The sequence below is a fragment of the Acyrthosiphon pisum genome, chromosome A1, assembly GCF_005508785.2.
Source record: "Acyrthosiphon pisum isolate AL4f chromosome A1, pea_aphid_22Mar2018_4r6ur, whole genome shotgun sequence".
In the NCBI taxonomy this organism is placed as follows: Eukaryota; Metazoa; Arthropoda; class Insecta; order Hemiptera; family Aphididae; genus Acyrthosiphon; species Acyrthosiphon pisum.
In genome coordinates, this window is record NC_042494.1 from 99,952,505 (window position 1) to 99,978,513 (window position 26,009).

Consider the following 26,009-nt stretch of genomic DNA (forward strand, 5'->3'; position numbering starts at 1 on the left):
AATTCCTTCTAAAATTTTAAACCATCGGAACTACACGTGTTCTGCTGAGCGTAGAATTTGCTATTTATTTATTTATTTATTTATTTATTTATTTATTACTAACAACACGGGCTGAGCCCAATTAACATAATATGATAACACTAATTAATTTAACTATGATAACAACAATAGCAGTAGTAACAATTACTAATTTACTAAATTAGGAACATGAATAACATAATACAAAATACAACAAATACTATAAAATAATGGATCACTATTTGCCATACACATCATTCTAAGGATTGGCTGGTTCTCAGAATAGTTAGTGTTGTATTTAGGAATAAAAAATGGATAAGTTTGACGGACAGAAGAGCAATGGACGTTAAAGTTAATCATGGAAAGTAAGACAGGAGAATCAATACAGCCATCTATTAGTAAGCGGAGAAATTTCAGGTTAGCAACTTTTCTTCTATCAACTAATGATGATAAACCAAGTTTATTTAAAATTGGGGTATAATCATGAGGTGGATGGTCGATACTTAAAATAAATGCTGCATAATTTAGGAATTTACGTTGTACGCTCTTTCAATTTGATCCTTACCACAAGAAGTGGAAGGATCCCATACAACAGCACCATATTCTAAAACAGACCTTACGTAAGCACAATATAAGGTTTTTATGGGAGAAGTTAACTTAAATTCATTACAAATTCTTTTAATAAAACCAAGCATTTTTAGGGCCTTGCAGCATATATTGTCCAAATGGGAATGGAAATTTAACTCTCGGTCAAATGTGATACCTAGGTCCAAAACTTTATTTTCAGATCTCTTTAAAGGATTAGCATTGATAGAGTAGGAATAATCAAATCTATCACGAGTTCTGTAAAACGACAATGAGTGACATTTAAAGAAATTGAATTCAAGATGATGTTCATTTGCCCAAGTAACTAAAGAGTTGATATCATTTTGAAGTAGATAACAGTCATTGAGAGAATCAATTTTTAAAAATAATTTTAGATCATCTGCAAATAGAAGAAAATGACTGTGACTAATAAATTTTTTAATATTGTTAACAAATATTGCAAAAAGTAATGGAGAGAGATGACCTCCTTGAGGAACACCAGAAGTTGCACCAATAGTAACAGACTTACTCCCATGAACATCAACAATTTGCTTACGATCTCGAAGATACGACTGAAACCACGACAACAATGGTTCTCCAAGCCCAGAATTAAGCAAAACCTCAATTAGTAAAGTATGATCAACTCGATCAAAAGTTTTGGAAAAATCCATATATATACATCAACCTGGGAACGATTGTTAAATGCATCAGATACATAGCTAGAAAAGACAATGTTACAAGTGTTAGTTGACCGGCCAGGACGGAAACCGTGTTGTTCATCGATTAGGATTGAACTGACTGCAGGACCAATTGATTTTAAGACTAATGAGTCAAATAATTTAGCAATATGTCCTAATAAAGAGATTGGACGATAGTTGGCAACATTTGACATATCCCCCGATTTATAAATAGGTTTTACAGTGCTAAGTTTTAAAATATCAGGATATATTCCTTCATCTAAGGATTTGCGAAACAAAAGTGACAATGGGTAGGATAATACTGATTTTAACATATACAAAAATTCACCAGAAAGTCCATCAGGGCCAATTGACTTATCACCACTCAATTTAGATAAACCTGATTCAATAAAAGATAAATCAAAAAAGCAATTAGGTACTAGGTAAATCATAAAATAAATGTGGGATAGTTGAAATATGATTAACACTGTGTTCAGTGTAAACAGAACTAAACTACTTAGCGAATATCTGAAACTTCTTTATCATTAGTGCTAGTTAAATCATTAAAATGGACTGTTTTAGGTATGTCATTGCTTGATTTATTTTTCTTTAAGAATTTCCAAAATACTTTTGGATTAGCACAGAGTTGAGATTCAGTAAGTTCAATAAACTTTTTATAACAGTTTTTTGACATTAGTTTATACTTAGCACGAAGCAAAGAAAATTCACGATAGTCGAGAGGGTTACGAGAAGACTTAAAGATTGGATGGGCTCTTCTCTTCAAGAAAACTAAATCAATCAAGTCCTTGGAAAACCAAGAATAAAAATTAGACTTAGTGTAATTAACATGAGGAACCCATTTCAGAACAGAAAAATGTAAAGCATCATAAAAGGTAGATATAGCTAAGTTAGCATCAAGATTAATAAAAGTTTCTCTTCAATCAAAAGAGCTTAAAAATTCTTTGATACATAAGTAATCTGCTTTTTGAAAATTAAAAAATGATTTCGATGTAGATTAGAAGTTGAAATAATGTCAATAGACAGAGATGAGTGATATTTATCTTCCGGAACCAATGGATCAGAAAAAGTATTAATTTTTATATGATTACTATTAACAAAAATTAAATCTAACAAAGTACCATGAGTATTAAAGACATTATTGACCTGAAAAAAATTCAGAAATGCAAAGGTTTCAGGAACACATTGCACATAAGGACCAGGACGAGAAATTTTGGAATATACTAGACCTTGACTGTTATTGGACCAATAAATATTAGGCAGATTGAAGTCTCCACAGAGGATAAAGTTTGCATTTACAAACGAGTTAACCAAATCTTCTACTGTACTAGTATAATTCGCATAAGATATATCAGGAGAACTATAGGAGGAAAATAAACACCACCAACTATAAAAGGTTCATTGTTGATACTAAAGCTAATAAACAGGTGTTCAATATTGTTACAGCTAATAGGAATAAGTTTTGAGGGGAAATCTATGTGTATTGCAATAAGTACTCCACCACCTCTTGAACAGGAACTGGTTAAGCTATTTCTGTCACATCTATAAATAATATAATTATCACTATGTCACGCACTTGTGAGACGGAGACAACACATGCGGGTATAACGTCATCTTAATAGTTTATCCTTTTTACTTATTAACAATGAGTTATTAACTCAGTTTCTTTAAAAATAGAGTTATACTAGCTTATTTAAAAAAAAAAAATACTCTATGATTCAAATATGATAGGTATGTATAAAAAAAAATATAGTCTGTGAAGCTTATAGTTTTTAGTACCTATCTATATAGTTACCCCTACATTTTTTCCCACTTTAACCACTGACAGCGATATAATGTAAAACTATGGTCTTTGAGGAAACTATTTGCCGTCGCGTTCGTTACAATCGTGTTGAAAAAAAGTTCATTGAGCGAACTTGAACGACCCGGAACTTGTGTGTGGTACTACGGGAGTGGTATATATTACGCTTTTATAAGAGTTAAAACTTAAAAGTAAAGGCTGCAGTCAATTTTCTTAGTTAATTGTGTTTTCCCCGACCAATAACATACACGCCAACCCCACTCGTGAAACATCTGCAATACCTACGTAATTCAATTTTTAAAGAAGTTTAATCTAATTAATATTTTGTGAAACGTATAATAATACCTATTAATAATGAATACATGTTCAATTTGATGTCCACTGGTATTTTTCTTCGTCAATTTCGTTGAATCTGTTTTCAGTCGTTGCCAAATTGCTTTTGTATTTGGTTGATATTTTCGAAATCTCTGCAGAAATAAATGTAATAATTTTTTTTAATAAAAGCACTTATTTAAATAAAGTCAATTAATTTAATACAATAGTACATATTCTCGATTAACAGTTGAGCAGTATCTAAACCGTTTTATAATAAATAACTGTATATTTTTAATTCCATGATCGGAAGGAACACGTTTTTATAAACGATTTGGTCAATATTTGATATTTATTCATTTAGGAAAGTATAATATTATAATTATTATAATAGTATGTTCTGATTTCTTATATGGTCATTGACCAAATTGACCCATAAATGCCCTTATTTGTGTCTTTGGAACTACCCCCAGAATTAATTTAAATGAATATTACTTATAACATCTCCCCCCCCCCACAATTGGAACTTCCTTGGCACACCACTGACTATAATAAGTACAATTGCATATTATTATGTTATACCTATCGGCTTTAGCAGGTAGGTAGATCTTGATATATCCACAATCCATCGAAGGAAAAATGTCACATGTTTTGATTTCTAAATTAAGTTTTTACAAGCTATAGTGTAATTACATCTGATGATTAATAGCAAATAATGAAAAAAAATTATAATTTATAATTATAGATCCACATTAAACGCCAACCGTGGTTTTTAAAAGTTAATATCAATTTTGTCCATAATTTAAGAAATTGTTTTTGTTTTATATAATATTGCTTAATATTTTAATGACAAAAAAATAAGTACCTAAATTAATTGAAGTACCTAAAAGTAGGATGAATGATAAACAAGATTATTGGTATTAACCCAGGCAATGATTCAGGGTAAAGATCTGGAGGGCAAACATTTTTTTACAAACAAATACAATTACAATACACTTCATTTTTAATTAAAATTTTTTTCCGAAAATTAGTATAAAACTAGTGTAATAAATTACTTAATGAATATATAATATTATTAAATAACAAAATCCAAATGTCTTTTCATATTGTAGCTTTTTCTAAAACGATCAAGGTTTATGTAAATTTCTCTACAAAAATCGGAGAAATAATATAACTGGGGGGCTTGTAACTATAGGTTACTATAATAGCCTCGTTACATTAATCCCGATATAATAATTCAGGATGTCTGGATGTTTCGATAAGAGATTGATAGTGCTATATTTTGGATAGCAATGTAAATATTGTTCAATTTATAAATGTATGAATATTTCTCACCTCTTTCGTAATTTAAATCTGTAATGGTGGAAGTTTTGAAATAGATCCGATTCTTTTGGTATAATTTGTTATTGATGAACTTCGAGGATATAATAAATGAACTCACCATTTGAATTATATAGATTTTATGTTGTTAGATCCGAGTAACAGAGTCATAATACTGAATTTTGAAGAGGTTAAATGGTACCAGAGTTTAATACAAAAGGCCACACTGGGTATGTCTAAGAAGAATGGAGTAGGTACGTCATAATATAATATACTACACGCAGACTCACTCTTTGCCCTGGTCGTGATAATATAATCATCGTTAGTTTGTATGAATAAATGTTAATTTAATTTTAATAATAATAATTGTGCGATATAAAATAATTACTATACAAACATATCAGTATATTAACATACATATTATAGTAATATACATCATACAATGACAATTCATTATATTGATAATTAAATTACCGATTGTAATATGTATAATAATAACTAATATGTAAAATGTAAATAGAATTTTTAAATGTTAAATGCTGACATTATGATTTATGAGGTAGACTGTAGAGTGACCGTATATATAAAATATATGGAATTACAATTCTACTCATAATTAAATTAATTAATTCGATATGACCATTCGATTATAATAATTCAATTGAACATTAATATGTTAATATTATTTTGACGTGCCGGCTAATTTATTGTTGGTATTATTGTATACCTATTCATTATTCAGTAATTTTAAATTAAATGCATGTGAAAAAATCCATATTAAGATAAAATTCTTTTAGTGAATTGTGAGCTAAGTTTTGAATCACAACTGATAGTAGTTGATTCTAATGAAAATGAAGACGATGGCCGATACCCATAATTTTGGAAAACAGAACATAGAACCCAATAGAAAATTATTAAGTTTTTTCGAAAATAACTGCCCGCGAACTGTATTTATATAAAATTTTTTCTGTTTATCATTTTAACATGAGTTGTAGGTATTATTATAATATGTAATCCTTGAGAACGATTCAGTTTCATTTTTTTTTTTTTTTTTATGGATTTTTGATTGTTATAAATTGTAACATGAAGTGTTCTTTTTCCGTGAAAATAAATCCTGTCAAAACTAGAAAAGATTATATTATACCACATAGTACTACAAAGTATTGTGAATCTCTCTTTTATTTTTTGTGTTTTAAAGCTGTACAGTTGTACGCTATACATTTAACAATTGCAACTTCCTTTGATATAACTTTCAGTATATATAGGTACTATATTTTTCTTTTATTCATATCATTATTTATTATTATAGTATACACTGTTGAAAAACTAACATAATATTTCTCATAAGTAATAAATATTATATATTAACATATCATTAGTTCACTTTTTCCTATCCGAATAGCTTTACGTTTTTTTTTTTTTATAATACATGCATACATGTAAAAATACATATATAGAAATACAAAATGTAATATATATATCGATATACATAGTATGTAATCTATATTTTTCTTAATAAAGTTACAATTTTTTAGGGTTTGAGTTTCAGATCATGTAAAGCCACAAGTAAGAAAGTAAACCATGAGTTTTTACTATTTTTAGCTAAAAAATTAAGTAAAGACCAGAGTAATTTAGATTACTAAATAATATATATATATACCATTATACCTAGTATAATATTATTATTTTATTTATAGGTATATAGTCTTTACTGTAATACTGTAATGCAAATAATACATGTAATACATGTAATTGCTGAAAACGAAACCCATCTATAGTTTCTATATTTTGTTTTGAAGGTATTTGCGTTCAAAGGTTTAAGCTTTAAACCATTACTATAATATTTATGTTTATAAAAATATATCGATTAAACCGCATTTACGTGCATTTTATAAAACTGTAACGTCTCCGAACGAACTGCAAATGTTAAAGTATGATATTTATGTAGCATATAGGTACCTATTTGTATAATATACAGTTCTTACAGTTTTATTACTCATAAAAAAATGAGAAAACAAATTACAATTCTGTCGTAATCCAATGGTACTGTTGTAAACGTATACGAATTCTTATATTCTTGTTTGGTTAGCATAAGCTACATTTATAATATGGTTGTCTCCTGAGATTCAAATGCCCTTCACATGTCTTTGGAAACATTAATTTCATTATTATTACTATACTCTTTTATATTTTATGTGATAATCTGAAATGCTGAATTATATAGATCTTAATATAATATATTTATATATAATATAAAATAGATAAAATTAGCATCATTTGTTTACAGCAATTTTCTTTTTTCGAGTTTTTCCATAAAAACAAAATACATAAGACAGTCGTTAAAGCAAATCGCCATACCCATATACGGTTTTATCAATTCGTATTGGAATTTGCCGAAACGAATAAAGACGTCTATAATATTATACTGAGTCTGTGCGCCTAAGAATACAGCGCATGCGCGGGATCGATATAGAATAACAATGTAAAAATCATAATTATGCGAATAAAACGATCTACGAAATTAAACAAAAATCTTGTCGAGAGGATTGTTTAAATAAAACGTCACGCACATAAACTATTATATTACTGGATTTATTGGAGAACAAAGATTATTTTGTATAATATTATATGTGTGTGTGGGCCGGTGCAGAAGTATGGTATATCATAAGGTGTGATGGCGTTGTAATACGATGGTCGATGGTGTTGTACAATTTCATATAAAATATTTACGTATTGCGGTCACGTGTAGGGTGGTATAGCCTTATAGGCAAACGAATATGAAACGAATGAAACAATAAAGTGCGACGGCAGAGAATTAACACAAAAAATAAATAATAATAATTAAATAGCGTGACATAATTAACGACGCAAAACAGTATATTTTATGCACATAGCTATAGTGCGGAAATCGCACGACACGAACGCGATTATTTTCTTAACGTTATTATTTAGAAAATTTACAAACCACGAGGCACAATAAGCATATATTATTATACAATAATATGTACCTATATGGCTATATGTCATACCAGAGAAAAAAAATTCATAAAAATATATGAACAGTTTTGAAAAATAAGGCACTATATTATAGGTACTGAATGAGACATACAACTATAAAATAAGTTATTTTATTTTATTAATTTTGTACATTTTAGATTCCGAGTGGAGCGATGATCGTATTGATTTTACATTAATGTGTGTTTTATTTTTGTGTTTGAAGACACTTTTTACTGTAAAAAAAAGCTTTGATTTTCAACTTCAATATTTTACTATTTTTTTTGGTAATGCGTCTATAGTTGGTGCTTTTAAGAGGTAAAAATTAAAAATTCACAGTACTTTTCTTAATTATTATGGGGGGGGGGGGGAAATGTATTACGAATCCAATCAACGGTAAATCTTACGAAAAACCAATTTTTGATAAAATCGATTTTCTTATTTTGTTGTAATTTGTAAATCATGTACAATTGTATGAATAACTGCAGATACTTTAATTTAACCAAATTAAATATAGGTATAATCGAAGAAAAACGATCGACTCAAAAGCTAATGACAATTATATATAAAACAAATAATATGCACTACTATAAATTATAATCATTCGGGATGGGATTTCGATGCACTTTGCATTGTTTTCTTAACTAAACCTTTAGTTTTTTCTAGTTACGCCATGTTAACACGCGATTCTTAATTATTAAATGTTTTTTTTATATTCTATTCGAAAATCTATAGTATTAATTTGTGTCACAAGTATTGTGATTATATTTATAAGACACGCAGCACATTAATTTTAAAAATTTGGGTAGTTGTTATATTTTGGTATAGATATAATAAATAAATCAATCAGAACTATCGAAAAAAAAGTATATTTGTATGTAATGCTCCTACTCTCCACTTCCGATTTAAGTATTACACGCTGTGTAATGTTGCCTTTAGTTGCAGCATATATTATTATGTAGAGTAACTATGTATACTATGTATAGGCACAATTTATATCGATGGAATGTTTTGCATGGAGAGCCCCGTTCGTCGGAGCTCATATACTTACGGACAATAAATTATAGGATTTAGCCTAACATAAAAATGTATTACGGTTTGTAAAATGTTAAAGCTAGTTAAATATCCCTTAAGCTTACTTAAAGTGGATTTGAGGGGGTGTCGTTATTGATTGTTTATCAAACTTTGTTCAGATTCCGAAAGGATATACGTTTTTTTCGGTTAATAGCTTTTAGCGCAATAGAAAAGCTGTATAAAACTTTCACATAGCACTTTTTTAAATTACAAATTATATTTGTCACGGATCAAACTTTAGAGTGGTCGTTTTCAAATTTTACTAGCTAATATTTCTTCAGAAAATCCTGCAAGAAATAACTATTTTACTATTTTTTTTTTTTTTGGATCACTGATATAATTATTATAATTAAAGAAATGCGTCTCTAGGTTCTCTGTTCTAATAATGTATGATGAATGATAATTGATAATAATTTTTCAATATTGTTATGTGTTCGATATATATATATATATGTATTTGTAATTATTTGACATAATCACTGACTTTCCAAGACTAATATAAGTTTATAAAGCGTTCTTCACAAACTTCAATAGGTACTTATTAGTACATAATATTATAATACAATATGTTCATAGAGGATAGACAGCTTCATTGACCGTCATCAAGGGTCACATATATGATTTTTTCAATCCTTTAAAAATATTTTCTTTAATTTGAATTTCTTTATTCGCGTAATGACACGCCAAGAGCCGATAGCGCGGAGTTGTCCATATTTTAGTAAAAAAATTTTTCTAAAATTCATACCAAATCGATTTACCTAAGCTATTTCAATAGTAGAATGACCATAAGCATTTATTACTGGACGGGTTTTCTATAATCAATAAAAAAAATAAAAAACCACGTAATATGCCTATATTAAAACGATTATTTCGCGGTTGTAAAAATAATATCCAGGCAAAACGGAAAATCGCAAATATTATTATAATAATACACACAGTGTTGCAGCGGCGGCGACGACTCGGCGGATCGGACCCTGGTCTTACGATCGTTGGAAAAAAAAAAAAATAAATAAAAGGGTATGTTATTATTATTTCGTGTCATGTATATAATATTGTGTGTGTACCACTTTTGGCCCCAACTGGGTTGCCGCCGACACCAAATCGATAGTCGTCGGGTGAGTCATCGTCTGCGGCGGCGAGGGGTTGCAGTCGTCGGTATATAATATGGTCCGTCACGGGGCGGAGGGTGGTGTGGGCGGACTCACGCGCACGACAATCGAGCTTTTTCCCCGAGTATATACCGCGATAATGTAACCTACCCATTATATAGTACATTATAATATAATATACACCGTGCCGAGACATCGATGTCTGCCTTGTCTATAACCATATACGATAATCGAATACGATTGCGACGACCGACGGCGCAAATAAGGGACGGCGACGTGTACACACACGCCACTATCGCCGACGCGCCTCCGCCGACGATCAGTGTGTGTCTCGAGGGTTATGCCGTGACATGAACGCCGGCGAATCGTACAAGGTGCTCGTGCTGGGCGACTCGAACGTCGGCAAAACGTGTCTGATGCACAGGTTCTGCGACGAGACGTATTACGACACGTACATATCGACCATAGGTAAGTTTCCACAGTGAGCAGATGGCCGGACTTGACGGCTTGTTACTATGTGGGGGATATTTTATTTTTGTTGATTTAATGTTATAATGTGCGTCGTTGTTTGTGTAAATCGCGTATAATATGTTTAAAAAATATAATAAGTATGTATATAATATTATCCTACTGCAGCAGTCAGATAGTTAAAGTATTCCCACCGATCACAATATAATTAGGTACCTAACTAATGATAGTATACTATTTTACAAGTAGGTACTTAAATACTTAGTTGTCTACGATGCGATGGTCTTTAACAATAGAATCGCTGTAGAACATACATATACATTTATGAATTATATTCGTTTGTAATACAGCAAGCTTGAAATGTCACTTCTCAAACATCTAAGATGCTCGACGCGTTGATGCTTAGCAGTTAGTGCGTTTCCTGTGTTGTGTGCTCGTGTGATGTTGTGTGTATCGTGTATACGTGTAGATATTTTTTTACATAATCAGTTCTGCAGCTGTACATCGTATGCGTATTAAAATCCGTACAGATACCTAGTCCAAACATTTATAGGAATAAAAAAAAAAAAAGTGAGGTGCTTTTATCTTAATGTACCCAACAAAACCTAACTAATTCTTAACAAATTGTTGACATTCTTACAATATAATATGAAACAATCACCTCAAATAAAATATGATAAATGATAAATAATAGATATAGTTGTTAAATAAATAAAGCTAAATATTAAAAATTGCTTTGAATAAATAAATATATTATTGAAAATGGCTTAAGATAGTTCAGGAAAGGCCAATATTATCCTTTAGCCCTAAACTCCTATTTACGTCTATGAATAGTGTCTTTGACAAATTAAATAATATTTCAGCGTATACAAACGGAATTTTGTATTCGAACTTCACTCACCGCTAAAAACCTGTGTAAGACTCTCAATAATAATAACGTTTCCAAGATTTGAAAAAAATGTACGCAACATCAAAATTTGCTGCTAGCACGTCGTTAAATCCATCAAAGCGATGACCTTTGCGCGTAAGCAGCAAAAAATGCCCTTGCGGTAACCTACATTATATACCCACCGTACGATATGTATTTAAATACGTGGTTAAATATATATTATAATATACGGCGTACACCGCGGTTACCGGGTAACATATTAAATCATAATATATTCAACCACGGGTGAATTTAATAAGCGGGCGTGTATAATATATTTTTAGCGTGCAATAACAATAAACAAAGCTGAAATTGCTTTATATTGGTAATACGCCGTATATTATGTGTGTATAATATTATATATATTTTTCAAGTGTTTACATATTATGATATGTTTACTGCCATATCCCACAAATATATACGATGAGAATATTATTATGCACCACCGTATGGCTCGGAGAAATGCGATCGATTGTTGTAACACTTGTAACCGCGGTATCCCTTTTGACCTATTCTGTATTGGTATCAAAATTAAAACTCACGGTACTCTTTTAATATCTACCTACCACATAAACGTATAAGAATATATGTATAGTGTCTGCGTGGTGTCCTAATGGCTAATAATGTGTATCAAAGAACGGGTATATATTGTGTACATAAGCATTAGATAAATATTTAATTTGTATATTATGCACATTTTATATCGCTATATGATTAAATAAAAACAAATTCTATAACTACTCTAACTCAAATAGAAAAATATTGAATTATTATTATCCCTGACATTGTACATTGTACATTGTATACCTATATAGGCAACCAAATATTATATTATTTTATACGATATCACTGAATGATTAATGCGGCACAAAGGGACAAACAATCATATTCATGTATAATGATGCATTGATGCGTGTTTATTAGTATGAATATATAGATACTATATTATATAGGTATATCATTGGAACTAGCTAGGTTTCGTCGTGTGAAAGTCGAAACCAGCTAACGTAATTCGACCAACATCCCGCCGGGGATTGCACCAAAGGATGTACCCCATCATATTAGATAGCTATAGTATGGTAATATATTATGTGGATGCTGTTGCTGTATAATATGTCAACGAAACTTTTGGTATAAATATAATATACATACAGGGGGTTTCATTGTATTTGTCGCAGTCTATAGACATTATTTTATATTTAATAATTTAAAAGTATGTCTTCGGAAAAAGATTATTATATTATCAGAAACTTTGCAGTTTGCACAGCACAATATTAATAAAATCCATAATATGTTTTAATGATTAAAGCCATAGACACAAATTAAAAAAACTATTTTCTCGTGTTTTGTAAAATGTTAAGATTGGTTCTAATTTAAAGAGATAATTATGTAAATATTTTTAAAAATTGAATTTATTACTATAAATTGTATAATGTATTTAAATAGTCTTGTAGATGAGTAGGAGGGTAAGGGTAACGAAGACAAACATGGATAAATATTCTGTATAGGCGCATTACCTAGCTGTATGGTGAACTATATAATATTATACACATTTTTACGATTTGCTATAACTATTTTATTCCATTTTAATCCAAATCGAATCATTAATATTATAGAAGAAAAATGCGGATTTCGTTCAAAATTTAAAATCTCATTAATAATAATTATCGCTACTACGTTATTACGTAATAATGTTATATTATACCTACTGAAGAATATTAGATATTTACCTATTCATAATATCGTTAAAGCATTGATTATGTATTGTTTTAATAATTATTTACTTAATAAATTCGTACTTGGGATTAACTAACATTCAACGATGATTTTATTGTATAGCTCTTGAAGTGTAATCCGTATATCAGTATGACGGAAAACAGATAATGATAGTTATTCGTTGAAAATTATTATTGTAATAATAACTATAATAATATAAAATGCATTCGCCGTTCACGGGATGTAGGTATTACTCTTAATAAATAAATATTGCAATCAAACAGAAAAATTGCGCCAGTTTGACTGAAAATACGTTCAAATAGTGTTCAAACATCAAATTAATTTAATTTTTTATCGAAAGTCCAAATTGAATACTAATATACAATATAGGCGTTCCCGTACGTGAATAGAACAGCCAGAAATGTACAGTTCGTACACATTTTACGCGATGATTATTTTCTTTTTTGTCACAAACTTTTGTGCGTCATGTTTCTTGTACAATTATCATTAGATCGTGTGGTTCCCCTCGGTAATTTGGTTCCTTTACAATGTGTAGTCATGCAAATCGAATGAATGAAAGGGGTAAAATTGTACCCGCTAACATCGTTACACGACAGCATTTATTTACATAAATATATTATATACGCTAACAGCCTAATGCGAAGACTCGTTAAACGCATACAATTTTGAGGCACCTTTGAGAATTTCATAAAGAAATGATATACCTACCTAGTAGGTACCTACTTATTTTAATTTATAGCGATGGCAACAATAATAATATTTTCGTTTGCTTTGGGTTCCAGGAGTCGATTACAAACAAAAGATAATTCAGTTGGACGAAAAACCAGTAAAGTTACAAATATGGTAAGTCAACAGCTAGTGAAAATATAATACATAAAGTGACACGATATATTTAGATTTTAGAATAGTAAGGTACAATAATTGTCGATAATTAAATCTTCCCTAACCAGATCTAACCATGATATTGATATAACAATATTTTTCCGGAATTATTCGAGTATAATATACATATTATTAATATGTGCCATGTCAGTACGACTCGGTGTAATACCAATGATAATACAATAATGTATAACCGCAATAATGACCCATAGGTTTTCAAAGTAGTTTTTAAAATCAAAGAAACTGCTCTAAAATCCAATCCACCCATTTCAACATGTTATGACTACACCTATCGACCATGTCGTGTGTCGGTGTTTATAGTTTTAATTAAAATACAACTTTTTTATACAATATGGCATAGGTATGCATTGTAACAGATATTCGAATTTCGAATAGTTTTCATCGGATAACATTTATAGTACCTACATTTAGTCTATGTGCAATCCAATGTCCATAGTATCTTTCGTTTAAATCGTTTCATTTTGAACGAATTAAATAAATAACCCACCATGTTATAATAATTCTGCAGGTCGCAGTGTATTATTATTATGTTTTTCTAAAAAACACATTAGCGTTGTTTTAAATAATTTATATTTTATAATAAACCTATTATATAATAAGTGAATTAAATATACGTTAAAAGTGTTAAAACGCGGATATTGTACTGTGTATACGCAAATATACAATTTACACCGAACAAACAATTATTGCATTGCATTATAATAATGATACGATTATTATAATATTTTTTATAACATTTTTAACAAATTATTATGTTATTCGTTTTTCCATGCACATTAACACATATTATTATTTATTATATACCGTTTTTTTTTCATGTGATATCACATTGTGAGGCGGGAACCACGGTAGTACCTAAGCGGTTACACATATAAATTATATAAGCATTATACATACCAGCTACTTATTATTACATTATGTCCAATATGACCAGTTTTACCTACTACGGTTGTTGTTTACTGCCAAATGTATTTTTATTCCTATATATAAGAATTATTATAGATTGCATTTATGGGCACTTATTATTTGGAAAAAATATTCATACCTATATATACTATCTTATTATTGCGTAATATTATAAAACATTCAAATCAATCATTAATGTCAAGTGTAAAGACCATCGAAAGAGCTGTCGAATATTTTTCATATTTATTCGAAATGTATTTCACCGCACATCACGAAGAATATTGCACTATATTAAACGAATCCAGTTTACATAAAGTATGGAAACGTCAAAAGTGTATTATCGCAAGGCATTCAAAAATAATCCACTAAAATATACAAACTACAGCTGTATTTTTAATATATTATACATTTATACGAGACAGCACCTTGATTGAACAAATTAAAACTGAATACTAATCGATTGATTTAAAATGTAAATTACTTTAGCGATACAGTCGCGACGTAATATTTATTTTATATCCAATAATAATATATAACTGAGTGTATATATACCTCAAGCATAGCTAGGTCATTCGATGTCATAATGAAGTGTACAGAATATGACATAAATTCAATACTTAATTTGGTCACGGTTGCTGTTGGGATGAGGGATTTTTCACTAAATTATTAGTAATTGAGAAATTACAAATTCTGACATTGCCCGTTTTCATGCTTCAATTAATATTATGATATTATATGAATAAAAATCAATGTCACTCGTAAAGTACTATATTAATTATGTACTTAATTATATTTGAATTTATATAATAATATTAGTAATATATATAAATAAAAATAACTATCTAATACTTGTCGATGGTAATACAAACACTTATAGTATGTAGTTATTTATTATTCTTTTATATTTTTTAATCTTTCGATGACACTAGCCGACTAGCCGACACTACCTATGTTCACATATAAATTGGATAAGTATTTTCGTACAAAACGATTCAATTAGGTTTTATGTATAGGAATATCTGCCATATAGGTATAACCATTGATAAAATAGTACCGATATGAATTTTATTATTGTTCTGAAAAAAAACCTTCACAATAAAACTCAAACAAACATTTTTGGCGTATCTATTCGATGTATAATAATATATAATACGATGGTAAGATAATAAGTACAATAAGACGTCCCTGTCTTATGCAACATCAATAAAAAAAAGCAAAGTTTACTGGCGAAGGACAAGTTTATAAATATAACCAATAAAATTCAGTAGATGTAATAATACAGTTATGTAAGTACAATTCAACGAAGTTCTACAAAATATAAATTATAACACATGAATTATAATATGTTAAAAATGACTGATATTTCTATTTTTTTAAGATTTATGGTGTATAATATAATATTATAATGTATATACAAGACAGTGCAATAAAATTTATTACCGTTGTTAAAACGGTATCTAAAAAAGTTCAAATAGGTTTTATTCACATCGAATTCTATGTACCTACCCATGTTTTGAAATAATACTTATAATTCACAGCCAAAGATATAGTAATAAAATCGTTGTAGATAAATTGAGTTATTTTTTTAGGTTTAACACGTTATTTATTCGAAAATGTATAACTTTTTGAAAGCCATTACCTATATAACAATATTTTTGAGAAAAAAATAAATATTTTTGTTATTTTTTTGGTTATCTGTTTATGCTTTTACTTTATTGAATGACAGAATACAGTTCATTCTCCAAAGTAAACTATTTTTCTGAATTTCAATACACAAATAATTAATTTTATCGTGTATAGTTAATAAGTTAGACTTAAGTAAGAATTTAAATACATATGACTAATTAACTACTTGTGAAACAGGATACTTATATATAACCTATTGATTAGGTATGCTCGAGAAAATAAAAATGTCAATAAATGGTTGTTCTGATATAAGAATGTTTAACTCAGTAGAAGATAGGTAAATACTAAATAATAACATTTTGAATTTTTATTTTTGTTTTATTACAATATAAATGCCAAACGGCGGTTATGAAAAAGTGCAAATACAATTTAAATCTAAATCTAACAATATAACATAATAATAACATAATATAAATAAAAAAAATCTGGTATCGGAGAGTATATAATATGTTCTGATCATGGGATGGTTGTGACCATGCTAGGTGGTGTGACTGGGGATAGAGAAAGGAATTTGGTCGCGAGTTAATAGGGAATTTTAAAAGATACTGAGAAAAACTGGAGCATCCCAAGATCATTTATAAGCGAGTTATGGTACCTCATTCGTCAGATTCGATTCGTCGCGAGAATATAACCGTTTGCATAAGCGCAATTTCAACTTTTGACTTGGGGGGGGGGGGGCTGAATATGTTAATGGCAAGCAGACCATTGCAATATAGCATTTTACAATTATATGTCCTAGGTTTTTTTTGGGGGGGGGAGGGTTACGGCTAAGTTTGGGGTGCTTAGCCCCCCTAGCCCCCTCCCAAATTTGCGCCTATGACGGTTTGGATATGTATGAATTATGAAATGTCTATTAATAATCGCGGTGGATGACAGGGATATTGACAATGAAAGAAATATATGCTAAAAATCTATTCTAAACACTTTCGATATGAAGTTGATTATTCACAATGAAAGGGAATCAAACAACCACACCATATTCGAAGAGAAATCTGACGAAAGTACAAAGTAAACGTTTAATGAATCCTAGGACTTCTATTAACGGTTAAGTTTACATCAACGCTTTATGACATATATATTTCTAGTAGAAAGATAATTTATAATAACTCTGAATTCAAAAACCAAATAAAACTAATAATATAAAATATGTTGCTAAATTTTTGTTTTCAAAAAAATTAAATTGATAAAATAGTATAATTTATATAGGCCATCTAATTTCTAAAAAAAAAATTTACATAGGAATATACATACGGAATCACTTATCAATTAATCATGATCACATTGCCTGTTAATTTATAATTCTTCAGCTACAAGCTAAAAAATATATTGTTAGTAATTTTACATTACTTACATTATATTAGTAAAATTTCATTAAAAATTATTAACACACTCAAACTTAATTTCCATACTTTAAAGTATGAACAATTAATAAAAGTACGTCAAATTCACTTGCTGGAAATACAATGTATTGCCTGATATAATTATAATACACAAAACAATTTCAAGTCAAAAAATTAAAACATAAACAAAATTATATTATGTTCTGTAAATGGATAAATTTTTAAGTTTTTCTGCTGATGACAATATTAAAAAAATAAAACGTTTTTTACTATCATATTTACTTATTGTAAAAAATAAGTGCTATGCAAATATTGTAAATAATATCTTTGTTTTTTTTCAATAGTAAAAAAGAGTCGTTATTCTTATAAAATACTAGCTGATCCCGTGCACTTATCGTTCCTGGCAATCAATAATTATTATTATAATAGCTTCAAAATCCATGGCAACCATTTATAAACAAAAATTTCCATCGGAAATCTCAAAATGCCTGTTTGAGCACCTCCCAGGGTTGGTCCTCTCCCTTTTTAAATTAGCCTATCTTCTGAAAAGAGGTCTAATCTATATATATATATATATATATAAATACATCTGATCCCGTGCACTTCGTTGCCCATTAAAAATACCAACGATGTATGAATAATTTGTTTTTTTTTTATAATATAACGGTTACTATAACAAAAATTTTAAACCAATAATTATTATTATAATAGCTTCAAAATCCATGGCAACCATTTATAAACAAAAATTTCCATCGGAAATCTCAAAATGCCTGTTTGAGCACCTCCCAGGGTTGGTCCTCTCCCTTTTTAAATTAGCCTATCTTCTGAAAAGAGGTCTAATCTATATATATATATATATATATATAAATACATCTGATCCCGTGCACTTCGTTGCCCATTAAAAATACCAACGATGTATGAATAATTTGTTTTTTTTTTATAATATAACGGTTACTATAACAAAAATTTTAAACCAATAATTATTATTATAATAGCTTCAAAATCCATGGCAACCATTTATAAACAAAAATGTCCATATGAAATATGAAAATCCCTGTTTGAGCACATCCCGGGGTTGGTCCTCTCCCTTTTTAAATTAGCCTATCTTCTGCTCAGAGGTATAATCTATCTATGTGTATAAAAATATCTGATCCCGTTCACTTCGTTGCCCATTAAAATTGCCAACTCTATATGAATAATATGTTTTACATATAACCCTGGCAACCATTTATATACAAAACATTCCTTCGGAAATTTCAAAATAATATATAATTGGTTGCCATGGTAATATGGACACACACACACATTCATTTTTATATATATATAGACTATAGCTGAATATCCTGGCTTCGCCCGTGTGCACTGTGCAGTTGTTTTTTTGTGGCGAATCCTATAATATAGTATATATACCTACGCTGTATAGGTGTATCTCGCCATCTCGGTTTGAATGTATCTCAGTTTTAATGTATCTACCTCAGCCCACTGACAAATCGGCGTCAGTGTACCTAGCTTTGTGAAATAATTCGACCTAGATGGGCAACCGAAAGTCACGGATTGGATTTAGCACTGGTTATATTTTTTAACGTGGTTTAAACTACTTACTTTCTAAACTTTTCTAACATCTCTAAAAAAGTCTCTGAGATTTTTGTCAAATTCAATTGTGTAGCTTTTGAGTATATAAAGCTACACACATACGACATAAATTTTGTTTTAAGATATATTTTCATTATTTTTGGCCATAAGCTCGACAATTTGATGCATGCTTTGTACCTTATTGGCCCGAGTAACCAATATTTTAACTAATTGTATACAAAAAAAAATAATCCTAATTTATACTATTCCTTATAAATTAATAAAAAAAAACCTATTACAATCTGCGCCTAATGGCAACCATTTATAAACAAAACAAAAGTTTCAATTTCGTCCGTGAATCTCAAGATCTCTGTTTGACCACCTCTTTAAAATTTGAATATCAGAAAATCCTTATTCATTGCACATCTAGATCATTAGAGGGACCACTATTCCAAATTTCAAGTCTATATTCGTTTTGTAGTTTTTGAGATGTAGCGATGAATGAGTGAGTGGTATTTGACTTATATACTTATATTATTATTAGATTATTATTTATTATTGTAGCCAATGTATATAACTGAAATGTAAAGGTGTTTAATGACCTTCAATTATTTGTCGGGAACCTATAAATATACAAACGTCTTTTATCATACCTTTTATGATGATAATAATAAATTATTATATACAGGGACACCGCTGGACAAGAACGATTCCGGACACTGACCACGGCGTACTATCGGGGCGCAATGGGTATACTACTCGTTTATGACGTAACGAATCTAGATTCATTCGACCATTTGACGTACTGGTTGAAGAACATTCAAGAAGTGAGTTTTAACAATGCACGTTTTAATGATAGAATAGTACCTAATCGCGAACGAGAACCGATGGTCTAATTATTATATACCTAGGAAAGCATTTTTAAATGTGACGATTAGGTATATTATACATATAATAATATTGTAATAAACATATTTAGAACGCTGCGCCGGACGTTATCAAAGTTTTGGCTGGTAACAAATGCGACAACGAGACAGTGAGAGCCGTGGATAAAGCAGACGGAGAAAAAGTGAGTAAATTGCGTCAACGATTAAGTACATTTGAATATAAATATTCAGTACATACACCATAATAAAATAAATTATGTATAATATACATGCCCGTTTTTAAAATATATTATATTACACTATTACCTATTATATGTATAGATAGCAGAATGCTACGATATGCCGTTTTTTGAAGTCTCATGTAAGATGGACGTCAACGTGGAAGAAGCGTTTCAGGCATTGGCCAAAATGATTAAAGAACGTTCCCAATACTCGGTGAGAAATTAATTATTATGAAATATGCAATAATTATAGGTGCAATTAATTATGTGACGTGATTTTGGTATTAAATATGACTATGTGGCACAATCATATAAAGTTAAATAAGTCAATAATATATTGTATATGGTGAGCAATTAACTACCTACTCAATAGAAGTTCCTAGAATTGCCTATTTATACAATATCGAAGACTTTGCGTACTTCTCTTTAAATAAATTATGTAATTTGTTTAAGCCTTATAAGGCCACATTACTAACTTATTATTACCTATTGAAATTCTCAGAAAAAATTTAAAATCTCATAATAATTAATTATTTGCAAAGAAATTAGTGTTTACTTTTAAAAAGTTACCCTTATTATTATATTATTGCCTATTTATACAATATCGAAGACTTTGCGTACTTCTCTTTAAATAAATTATGTAATTTGTTTAAGCCTTATAAGGCCACATTACTAACTTATGCTAAATTAATTTAACTTTATAATATGATTGTGCTGTATAGTCATATATAAATATATAATACAAAAATCACTTCATATATTTGTTCTTTTTAAAGTTGCTACAATAACTCAAATATTTAAAAATAGGTTCTATTTCATTTTTCAGTAATTTTCAACCTATTTGCATAATTTCAAAATATTTGAAAAAAATAATAAAAATGAGATTACTAGATTATCTAGAATTGAGTAATCTATTTTTTTAAAATTAATTTGGAGTTTAGACCTGGTAAAGGAGTACTTCCCCATCAAGCTATATAGTTATAAATTATAATGTAACAAAACATGTACACATGGTTATTTGTACAGTTATAATGCTGTTGCCCCTAAATTCCTAAAAAAATTTCACTCAGCAATGGTTCTCCTCCCCTCCCCGCTAAATACGTCCCTCCAGTCTACAAATGCATATGTTAGGTTACATATAATATATTTTTTAAATTTATTTATTTGTTAATTTGTATGTTATAATATTGTTTATAGGGAGCGTTCGGGTTGAGAGACGAAACGCCAAGGGAGAAATGTTCGCCACTTTTCGAAAAAGCTTTTGCTGAATCTACACGGAAGTGTAGTTCCTGTTAATGTCCATAACTGTAATAATAATAATCATAACGGTTTAGCTATTTATATTTTCATAAAAATCTAAAAGCCTATTAATTATCATACACGTGTTGGCTTATAATCGCGCCTTTTCGATGACGTCGAGAGTTGAATTAATATATGCTAAAACGACGGGACTTAAAAGTTGTTGATTAGTGATTACTATATAATATAAATAGTAAAGACATAATATAATACGCATAATATTATAACGTTATTACAATATTACAATAAATATACTAATACAATACGTAATGAATTGAATTTATTACCTATATCGTATCTATACCCATAATGATATTTTGTAAAGTCGAAATGCACAAAATCGTTTTTTACCGTTAGAGTAAAATTTAATTTTCCACGTAATATATATATCCGAATACATATAAATAAATATATTATATCAATACCTATTAATTCGTTCTATCAAACGACGAAGTAAATACATAAAGACTTTAATATGCTTTAATATTGTACATACGTAAACAGTGTGTCATCAACTAATGACAGGGTCAGATATTGTGCTTCTTCAGACATAACATTTCAATTTTAAATATTTACTGTTTACATAATTGTTTAAACGGTTTATATTATAATATAATATAATATTATGTATATAGTCAGAACAAAGATATTAAAATATAATCACGATATTATAAATAAATATAGCTACGAATCTTTCACGTTTTGCCTTTATATATATTATATTGTTTCTCATATTATTATTATTATTATTATTATTGCCTATATACAACTATATAATATTTTCCTGCGAATTCACATGTATTTTTTAAAAATGTCTATTTTGATTTATACCTATTTGATGTTGTATACCTAAAATACATTTTTGTTTATTGTAATCCATTAATCCATTGATTAATTTAATAAATTGGGAACATAATACAATTTTTGAAATAATCATCATTATTAGTTGGTTTATTATTATACTGTACCTATTCACTTAATTCAATAGAAGTATAAAACATACTGTCACCAAAATATTTTCAAACCAATGACTTGTAATATTTCTCTGAAAGAAATTGCTTATTTTCCAGCAATTAAAAGTTTATGTTTTGATTTAGAACACGCCTCAATATAATATCGACTCAATATAATTGTATTAATATTAAAAAAGTAGAAACCTAACAATTAATATTATTGACGTAAAATGTTATTTTTTTTTAAACTCGTCTTTTATGATATTGAGTGAGAAGTTTTCAACCCACAGCTCACAATTAAACTTTAACCAAATACAATTATTAAACTGTATTACAGTCTACAGAAATATAAACGGTCAACGGTCTTTTTTGTATACTACAATATTATAATCTTCAATACATTATAATATATGGCCTATGAGACTTAAGTAAGTTGTCAACGATTTCGTCGGTGAAAATCACAAGTACATATATGATGTCCTTAGAAATGTTTATAAAATATATACTTCTGTGCAGAATATTATGGATCACTTACATTACTTATTTTAGAAATGTTTTTATCTATAAATTGTAAAACAAAATTACTGCACGGTGGTTATAGCACAGTTAATTAACATTTACTTAGAATTATAATTTTCGTGACTTTATAATAATAATATTTCCATAATATTAAAGAAATATATCATAACTGTGTTACACCTATATTATAGGGACCTACTTGAAATGAAAAATCTCCAAACTAATTTTATTTTGTTTATAAATGAAAGTTTTGTGCAGGAAGTATACGATATCGTTTAAGCGTAATAACATACGGTGCAGAAAGCGTGAAAAATTAAATCCGTTTTCCCCTAAGTTAAGTTAGACTCGTCTTTAGCTCAAATAGTATTACCAGTTTCACGGTATGTATAGGTACTCACAACTTATATTATATATACCTATACAACATATAGCTACCGTAGTGACAGAACGATAATGTGACAAAATCGTCTCTATATTGCCAATTAGCTTGTGTCAATCGTCGTTTAAAATTCAAGTATGCGGTTTGTATTTAAATAGTTAAATATATACTATATGATCAAAATTTCCACCTACCAATCGGATATAAGAACGATGTTGCGGCAGTTGTCCGTTATAACTTGTATGTGTAGGTATATGCCTTGGAGTAGTTTTTGAGGTATAGAGTACAAAAAAAAATTACACTGTAGGTATTACGGTAATAATCCACGGCAGTTGACTTCCGAATGGGAAATAATAACGATTTAAAATGGTAACAAGACGTATAGTCAGTCTACCGTACTACCGTACTACCGCACTACCTATGTTATATATTTTTTACGAGGGTTGTTGACATAACTTGTATTTCGGAGGGATATGTGCACAGATACTGGCGAGGAGATTTGACGAAATTTTCGGACCGTCCATGTATTAGAATGCTGGCGAGCACTGCGTTCATCTCACTAATAATCGCTCGGTATCCCTACCACAAAAAGAAAAGAAAAAACAGACGAAAGAAACGTCGTTTTTCAGTTGTGTGCCATTGTTTTTTTACATATGCGTCCAGTATACATTACAGTTGCCTTCGTGAATCGCTTGCTAAGGATATTTATATTATGTCTTATGTATTTCCATGATGTTGAATAGTATTATTGTGCCGTCACGGCTGTTTTTGCAATTGCTTTTATTATCTTTCACACCCGCTGTGTCCCTTTTTTCCTCCTCCAGAGTCAGCGTTGTGGGCGGATGTCGCACTATACGTCTAATGTATGTATATTATTGTTGTATTTGAGTAAACCAATAACGATTGACCCGATATTGTTTATATTTATTCATATAGGGTTACTCGTCTGTTAACAAATTATACAACACTAACACATATTATTATACAGGCATTATTATCTATATTGTGTGAATGCATATGATATTATTGTTTATATAATATTACTAGCTGATCCTGTGCGCACTTCGTTGTCCGTTAAATACTACGTCCGTTAACCAACTATATATGACTCAAACTTTATATCCAATTTGTTATTTAATATTAGGCGTATGGTGTTCAAAACTAAAAAAATTTCATTGATCATCTTGTGCAAGCACCATTTTATAAAATATGAATTTTAAAAATACGCTTTCTTAGTGCACACTTGACACTGGTCACTGGTGGTACGAAGGTAGATACCATGAAAATTGCAAGCCTCAAATTATCAGTATTTAGTCTCTACGTTGATCAGTCAGTGAGACGTTCGATTATATTATATTATAGCCATCCCAACTGGCGTTGCCCGTGAGACACGCTTATTATTATGCGAGCAGTATTTTAGGTAGGCAATCCTAGCGTTAGGAATAATATCTTTACTAATTTATATGGTTTTGGCCAAATACAATAAATTATATAGGTCTAAAATTATATTCAATCATTCAATCATAACCATTAGCAAACATACAATAAACAAAAAATATATTATGATTTAGTTTTTTTCTGGACAGCTGGCGCCCACTGTTGTATTTTTGACATCCAGATTTCCTACTTTTTTGGTGGATTAACTGTTCCTAAACTGTTCTTTCATATAAACTTCGTCCTGAAAATTATGAACACAACAGAAAAAAATCAACCAAATGCGTTCTCAAGTGATGTCATGACAAAGGATAAGAGTCCATTTTATATATATATATATATATAAATTATGTCATATATTAATATAATTATAGTATCTTATATTAAAATGTTATTATAATATAATAATAATTATTATCAGTACATATGACATATATATTTGTGTTAACTGAATAATTGTGTGCTAGTATTATATAAATTTATATGTAATAAATAATTAACTACATGTTATTTGGTTAAATTATATTAATAATAAAAATATTAAATGGTTATTATGATAATTGATAAACTTCTTTTTTAATTATAGAATTCAGTAATATATCAGACTTCATACTTAGAACTATGTACAAAAGGTATTTTAAGCATCGTTATCAGTTTTTGAAATAATGTGTTTCTTCTTCCCCCCCCCCCTGTTATAATGTATAAATTATACATATCTGAATATCTCATGTTTATTTTATGTGAAGAATCAACAAGGGAAGTTGAGTATTAATTATTAATATTATTTGATATTCATCGAAAAAATTAAGCCAATTACAACTGACTTTTCTTTTGAATTCTAAAAATATACATCTAAAAAAAAAATTGTT

General features: G+C 29.1%; 2 protein-coding genes across 4 annotated transcripts in view; one reads left to right on the forward strand and one right to left on the reverse strand.

The window, feature by feature from the left end:
• LOC100161467 (synaptic vesicle glycoprotein 2B) overlaps positions 1-24,265 on the reverse strand; it is a 55,846-nt gene extending 31,581 nt beyond the window's left edge. Inside the window, exons 1-2 of one of the 2 annotated variants that reach the window (XM_001943677.5) lie at positions 23,901-24,265; positions 3,445-3,566 (exon numbers count right to left, since the gene is read on the reverse strand). In XM_001943677.5, the coding sequence (XP_001943712.1) occupies positions 3,445-3,463 (19 nt within the window). In that variant the 5' untranslated portion in view covers positions 3,464-3,566; positions 23,901-24,265. Of the gene's footprint in view, positions 1-3,444; positions 3,567-23,900 lie in introns of those variants that run through there. The other variant, XM_016805796.2, reaches the window with a different exon arrangement.
• Positions 10,156-22,782, forward strand: LOC100160768 (ras-related protein Rab-13). Of its 2 annotated transcripts, none has more exons than XM_001944766.5 (6): positions 10,156-10,376; positions 13,824-13,884; positions 20,137-20,275; positions 20,428-20,517; positions 20,657-20,770; positions 21,754-22,782. In XM_001944766.5, the coding sequence occupies exons 1-6, from the start codon at positions 10,259-10,261 to the stop codon at positions 21,850-21,852; spliced, it is 621 nt and encodes a 206-aa protein (XP_001944801.1). In that variant the 5' UTR covers positions 10,156-10,258; the 3' UTR covers positions 21,853-22,782. The 2 variants fall into 2 exon arrangements, with proteins under 2 accessions (XP_001944801.1, XP_008184715.1); XM_008186493.3 differs by lacking the exon at positions 10,156-10,376 and adding an exon at positions 13,324-13,752.
• Positions 24,266-26,009: the final 1,744 nt, after the last annotated feature.